Source organism: Bicyclus anynana, chromosome 27 (assembly GCF_947172395.1).
Source record: "Bicyclus anynana chromosome 27, ilBicAnyn1.1, whole genome shotgun sequence".
Classification (NCBI taxonomy): domain Eukaryota; kingdom Metazoa; phylum Arthropoda; class Insecta; order Lepidoptera; family Nymphalidae; genus Bicyclus; species Bicyclus anynana.
Window position 1 is genome coordinate 4,954,019 of NC_069109.1, and position 7,552 is coordinate 4,961,570.

The following is a 7,552-nucleotide window of genomic DNA, read 5'->3' on the forward strand; positions in this document are numbered from 1 at the left end:
AGTATCGGATGAAAGACCAAAATTATTATTAATTATTATGTTTAAATAAACGATGAAAACTTTATGAATCCATGTAAATGGATTTAGTTAGTACAATGAATGAATAGATGTTGGGGTCCCAATGACGACCTTGCACCTTAAAGCGCAGTGTTGGTTGACCCCCCTTTAAATGGACCAAGGATCCCCCATTAAGTGATGAAAGACCAAAATGAATAGGCCAGCAGGACTTATCGATATGTGACGCACATCACTACTTAGTGGTGTAGTACACACACTAGTACACTGTAATCACTAATCATAAACGTATACGTAATCAGTCGTGCCCTCTGCGTGTTGGCTAGAGGACGTGTGTCCGGTGTATTTAGACTAATCATGCAGGAGTTTGAAGCCACAGGTTAGTAACTCAGTTAAATTGCTTTATTTCTAGTAATATATTACTATATAGTTAGCTTACAAGCACTTTTCAAACATATTTCTTTGACTCTTTGTAGTTATTAGACGATAACTGTTAGGTTATTACCGCCGGTTTAAAAAGCCGGCTGTATAACAGCTGTTTTCATATTTTTTTGATTTTCATGTTAACCCTTAAATGCTGCAATGATTTTGTATACCACTATGACTACAATGGGTGTGAAAACACCCAGTTTTAATTATTGACATTGGCATATAAATTATGTAAATAAACATGTTTTTCTTATAAAATTAAATATTGGATCGTGCTCTTTGGTATTTTAATGTATTGATATTTAGATTAAAGAAAAAAAAACAAATAGAATTTCCTAAGAAAACTATCTAAAAAAACAAAAATTATCAAAAAAATATTTGTGTGATGTTTTCTAATGTCTAAAAATAATCTCTGGATCTACTGAACCGATTTTGAAATTTCTTTTACCACTAGAAAGTCATGTTATTTGTGAGTGTCATTTGCTATATTTTATCCCTGTATTCTAACGGGAACGAGAACTACGCGGGTGTAACCGCGGGGCGGGATTAGTAATTAAGAAATATAGAAACCTTTCCTACTATGCAGCATATTATGAGACTATATGAGTACAATTTGACACCAAGGTTATCAAAAGATTATTACTGAGTTATTGTAAATCTAAACGATGTTATTATTAATTATTATGTTTAAATAAATAGAAACTTAATGAATCCTTGTAAATGTATTTATTTTGTACAAAAACTTTATTAATCCATGTAAATGGATTTATTTTGTACAATGAATTAATTAAGCCGATAGACGTTGGGGTCCCAAGGTGCTGAAGTGACGACGAGTGAGTGCTGGTCGACCCCCCATTAAATGGACCAAGGACACCCCATTAAGTGGGTTGTAGAAAGCCGCTGGATGCTGGCGGCTCGAGACTATGGTGCTTGGAAGTCCTTAAAAGAGGCATATTATGTCTAGCAGTGGACGTCCATTAGCTGATAATGATGATGATGATGATGATGATGATGATGATGATGATGATGATGATGAAAAAATAACCTTGGCTGAGTTTGTTTTGGGCGCGTTTGGAACCCTCGTAACTTTAATTTTAAGTTTTCGACTACAATAACCACCCTTAAATTAAATTATGATATAAATTGACACTTGTAACTAAGCCTAATTATGTATATACTATATTATTATAATTTTGAATTTTTTGAATTTTTAACCGACTTCGTTGATTATTGTATGATTATATTCCTAGGACTCGTATAAAACGCTTTGGGTCAAACTTTTTTTATAATTTGTATTTCAAAATATAACACTTACAACAATTACGTAAATTAATATTATAATAATCAATAAAAACTCTAAACTCTCCATCTTTTTTTAAACGGTTTTTAAAATATTTAAAAACATAAGATGCTATTTTTCTTGAATAATATTGAAAGTTACTGACGCGACGCTTCGTGTCGTACTGACTCGAGAATGTATTCGTTTCTGAATTTTGTATTTGGCTACAACACCGTCGTGTCCCGTATGCTCTATTTTTCATTATTTTGTGCCTCACACCTAGTATTCTACGTATCGGTAGTCCTACCATAGCCCATATACGTGCGTCATAAAATACCAATCGATAGCTTTCCCATTTATCAAATGCTTGTTTATGTACACTTTTTGTACTATAGCCCAATGATATATTATACTATAGATGGGACACTAGCACATCAACACTGAGGCGGACAACTGTGTATAAATGTTTTGAATTTCATTTAGCCGCATAGTAAACAACGAACGGTATTTAAATAAATAATACCTAAATATCGTCTTCAATGTCGAGTTGTGTGTTCAGGAAGTGGTATTTAAACACAAAATTATATAAAAGCCTCAATAGCTCAACAGTAAGAGCGGTCGGACTTTTCACCGAGGGGTGGTGGTTCGATCGCCGCCCCGTTGGTCTATTGTCGTACCCACTCCTAGCTCAGTCTTTGTCGACTTATTGGATGGGAATGGAAATATTGGTCATAGAATTAAAAAAAATTAAGCGAATATTCTTTAAAAAAAATGTGCATGTATGGGCTCAATGGAGTAGATTAAGTCTGATCACTTTTTGCAGCTATTTTGTAGACACATAACATATCTAGTAGTATAAAATATCGTTGATGTTAGATAGTATGTCACAAATCGTATTTAAAAAGTACCAGGGTTGCATAACTTGAAAGAGCCACTTTGTCTATGGCTCAGTGTTGCCATCTAAAACGTTTCGTTTCAAAAATTCCAGAACACCAACACGTGAGGTACAACCCGTTGAAGGACGAATGGATCCTGGTGTCCCCTCACCGCTGCAAGCGCCCCTGGAGCGGCCAGACCGAGCAGGCGCCAGAGGAGCAGCCTCCAGACCCCAACAACCCGCTGCGGGCAGGCGCTGTGCGTTCCAGTGGCCAGGTACTCGCCAATAACGTAGCTTACCATACGTGAAAAAATCTTTTTAATCGGTTTTGCGGTTTAGACGTACTCTTAAAACATAACAAACAAACCCACATTCGATTTTATAATATTACTCTATACCAGAGTTTCCCAAACTTTTTTGTGTCGTAGACCCCTTGCCATGTTTTTCTGTGTTGGGTAGACCCCCTATTTGACATGTCCTTTCATTACAGCTCGTTCGCATTAACTTGACACCTGACTCGAATGATGTTTGTATTGTGTTTGGTAGCTAGGTATCAAGTTAATATGCACGAGTTATATAGTTGAAGTTTTTTGTCAACTTAATAACATATACATCATTTACTTATACTTATACCTTTGAATTTCACAGAGGAACCCTAACTACACATCAACGTACGTGTTCCCCAACGACTTCCCCGCTCTGCTGGAGAGGGTCCCCGAGCCGCCGACGCCGGACCACCCGCTGTTCCAAGCTTCGCAGGCGAAAGGCACTTGCAGGTGATCACTTTAATAATAATAATAAAATTCATTTATTCAGCCTAAGACTGGACAGAAATAGTTAAAACTAAATTAACTTGAAATTAAGATATAACTTAAAAGAAACACGACTGCACTCCTGGTCAAATAGTGCCTCCCGATGTGCATCCTCTATGTTGTTCTGTTTAATTTGTTCTCTATTTAGGAAATAGTAATATAATATATGAAACTATTTTACAGAGTGATGTGTTTCCATCCCGATTCCGCCATGACCATACCTCTGATGTCCGTGACAGAGATACTGGCAGTTATTGATGAGTAAGTAAATTATATTATCCAAGCACATCAGCAGGGTTACTATGTAATGTATCTCGGTGAACCATTCAATTGAATTACTACATCGTTTACGCAATCATCTAACATCGTATTTTGAACGAAATGAGTATCTTCATTTTACGTAAATGGCAATAAACAAATAAATAATCTAAAAGTGGTAGGTAGTAGGTTGAAAGTAGTAAGATTATTTCAACGAAAAACGGCTATTACGTAATTTCGTTGAAATATTCATGTTAGCTGAATGTAAAACAACAAAACAACATATGTATGTTGTAAAAACATAAAAAAACATAGTCGTCGAGCTCAGAATCTCCTCCCGACACTTATAACTCGAGATCTGCTGGACCGATTTGACTCAAAATTGGTGAAGAGGTAGCTGAGAACCAGAAGAAGCTCATAGGATACTTAGGGTAATGGTAAGGTTGAGTAGTGGTATGGTAGGGTAGGGGTAGGTTGGGAGTAAAATACGATAGGGGTAGGGATGAGTCAAAGCGAAGCTTGACCGGGTCTGCTAGTTACATTATATAATAGGACTGATACATTGTTTTATGTAAATATCTGTATCAGAGGTAACATTCTTCCTTTAACCCTTAAAAGCTACAATGGTGTTTTTACACCCAGGTGGCTTTATTTATTTATTTGGACCACCAACAAAATTTATTATTATAAAGCTGAAGAGTTTGTTTGTTTGCTTGAACAATTTAATCTCAGGAACTACTGGTCCGATTAGAAAAAAAAAATTTACGTTAGATAACCCATTTATCGATGAAGGCTATAGGCTATATATTATCCCCGTATTCCTACGGGAACGGGAACCACGCGAGTAAAACCACACGGCGTCTACTAGTAAGTAATAAATGTTATTCCAGATGGATCAACCAGCTGCAAGAGCTGGGTCGCCGCTACACCTGGGTGCAGATCTTCGAGAACAAGGGTGCTGTGATGGGGTGCTCCAACCCTCACCCTCACTGTCAGATATGGGCCTCTAGCTTCCTGCCCAACGAACCAAGAGTCAAGGATAGGTAACATTAGGGTTCCGTACAACAATATTTTATACTACTTGATTTTGATTTTTACTATAGGTATGTTATGTGCCTACAAAATCAGCGCAAAAAGTGATCCTAATTTGGCTATTACACATGCACAATTTTGTGTTTAATTCCATTGTATTATTTATGTACAAGTCCATATGTAATTGATCTGAGTTAAATATTCAAGATGTCATCCGCTGTCAGTGACATTTCGTTTGAATGGCTATTTTATAGGCGACTGCAATTTGTGTGCTATTAGAATCTTTTTAACACAAAAATAGAACCGACTCCAAAGACATGTTTCAGTTATTTTGATTTTAACACAAAATTACGAAACCGATTTTCATGAAAATGAAATGGGACCAATCTGTAAGTACACTCTTTCAAACAAAGAAAGAATTTTTAAAATTGGTTAATAAACGACGTTAAGAAAAATAAAAAAAAAAATTTTTTAATCGTATTTTGTCTCAGACCAATTATAGAAGGACCAGTATCGCCCCTATATTCACAAACGAAATTTTCTGTCATTTTCTAAGGATAACGAGCTTAGATTTGGTATATATCTTTTACTAAACTCTAAGTTTTTGCCCGTTTTTTACATTATTCAAGTACACGAATAGGTATTTTTACGGAGCTCTTTAACCGACGAACACGATTACAACTATGAAACATCGATGATATAGAGACAGTTTTTATAATCGCATTGGATCGTTGATCATATACTTTGACAGAAAATTAAAGTATAGCGAGGCAGGTCCTATACAATAGTTGGTCTGAGTATTTTGCCGATATATTATGTTGTCAACACGAAATCTTTATTTTTTTAAGTCTTATTATTCAGGTAATGTTTCGATCGAATCTACCGTACCGCTAGACGAAATTATTAATATAGATATACAGTTTACATTTGTTTTTTTAGGTGCCAAAAGGAATTTTACACAAAATATGGGAAGCCTTTGCTAGTGGATTATTTAGATCAGGAAATAAAAAAGAAAGTTAGTGTTATTATTTATTATTAATGAAGTATTATTTTATTCTCAAAAATGTTAATTAATTTTAGCATCTAACATTTTATTAATAACAAATTTTACAATACTTATGTCTAAAAATGAACTCTACAATAAATCCCATACAAATGGGGCGTTTGACAAAAATATTAACAATTACTTCGACGTTTAGTACATCAAGGGTGTTAGTGACGTCACAAAATGGACGACAGCGTTTTTGACGTTTGGAATTTTTTTTTTTTAAAGAAATCCTTAGCTTTTATTAGTTGATATCGATATATTTCGGACCCTTAATCCAATATATTACACGAAATTAATATTGTTTATATTAAATTTGATATCAACTACCCTATTGAACTCTCTACAGATTTATTGTAAGTATAGATTACTATTTCAGGAACGCATAGTTCTCCAAAACTCCGAATGGGTGGCGCTAGTGCCGTACTGGGCCGCGTGGCCGTACGAGACGATGTTGTTGCCCATAAACAATAGACCGCAACGGATGTCAGACTTGAGTGACAGCCAAAAGATGGCGCTGGCGGAAATTATGAAACAACTGTGCACTAAATACGACAATTTGTTCAACTGCAGTTTTCCATACAGTATGGGATGGCATGGTATGATAATTTTTTTCTCATTTATTTATTTGCCTTTTTTAAATTTTTACCAATGTTAATATATTACAAAACACTATTAAAAATTATAAAAAAAATAAGCCCTCCCGCTGCAAGACATTTTAATGCCCAGGCAAACGGCGTCGAAGACGAACGACTGACAGATAAACGACTCGTACTCCTTGACGTTTCTAACAGATATCGCCACCTAATTAGTTACTCTGATTTAATGTAAGGTGGCGCTATTATCTAATCCTCTGACACATTTTATAATTAACCTAATAATCTATTAATTAAAAAGCTGTAAATTTCAATTCGGCGGCGTCGTTGCAACGCGCCGATAACATAAAAACTTATTGTTTTTGTATTAGGTGCCCCTACCGGCCCGTCGAAGAAGCCCGGAGACGCCCCCCACTGGCTCTTCCATGGTATCTACTTGCCTCCCCTTCTTCGTTCCGCGACTGTCAAGAAGTTTATGGTTGGATACGAGATGCTAGCTCAACCACAAAGGGACCTGACTCCAGAGCAAGCGGCCGACAAATTGAGAGAATGCGACCATTTGGTCCACTATAAGAATAAATGATGTTTTTTATATTTTTTAGCCAATTTAGTGAATAATTGTATACATATTGCCGAATATATTTATTTATACCTACAATAAATGTCTATTTACTTATGTGTATTTTTTGACTGTCATTTTTGCAATTGTCAAGAAGTTTATGGTTGGATATGAGATGCTAGCTCAACCACAAAGGCACCTGACTCCAGAGCAAGCGGCCAACAAATTGAGAGAATGCGACCATTTGGTCCACTATATGAATAAATGATGTTTTTGCATTTTTTAATCATTGTTAGCCAATTTAGTGAATTAATAATTGTATACGTATTGCCGAACCAATCTTTTTATACATTAACTAGCGGACGCCCGCGACTTTGTCCGCGTAAAATTGATGTAAACTTCTCTACCTCTACCTTACCCTGCTCGTAAACCTACCCAACCCTACCCTACCCTACCTCTACATTACCCCTACCCTAATCCTACCCGTACCCTATCCATACCCTATCCTACCCTACCCCTACCTTACTCCTACCCTATCGCTAACCCTAACCCTTCCCTACCCCTACCTTACCCCTACCCTAACCCTACCCTACCCGTACCCTATAATTTCCCAAGCGACTTCTATGCTAATCTATACTAATACTATAAAG

At 36.1% G+C, this 7,552-nt stretch overlaps 1 protein-coding gene across 1 annotated transcript; it reads left to right on the forward strand.

The window, feature by feature from the left end:
• The first annotated feature begins 264 nt into the window (after window positions 1-264).
• Window positions 265-7,008, forward strand: LOC112054048 (probable galactose-1-phosphate uridylyltransferase). Its single transcript, XM_024093701.2, has 8 exons — window positions 265-394; window positions 2,712-2,875; window positions 3,249-3,376; window positions 3,596-3,673; window positions 4,561-4,713; window positions 5,642-5,717; window positions 6,127-6,346; window positions 6,715-7,008. The coding sequence occupies exons 1-8, from the start codon at window positions 373-375 to the stop codon at window positions 6,924-6,926; spliced, it is 1,053 nt and encodes a 350-aa protein (XP_023949469.2). The 5' UTR covers window positions 265-372; the 3' UTR covers window positions 6,927-7,008.
• Window positions 7,009-7,552: the final 544 nt, after the last annotated feature.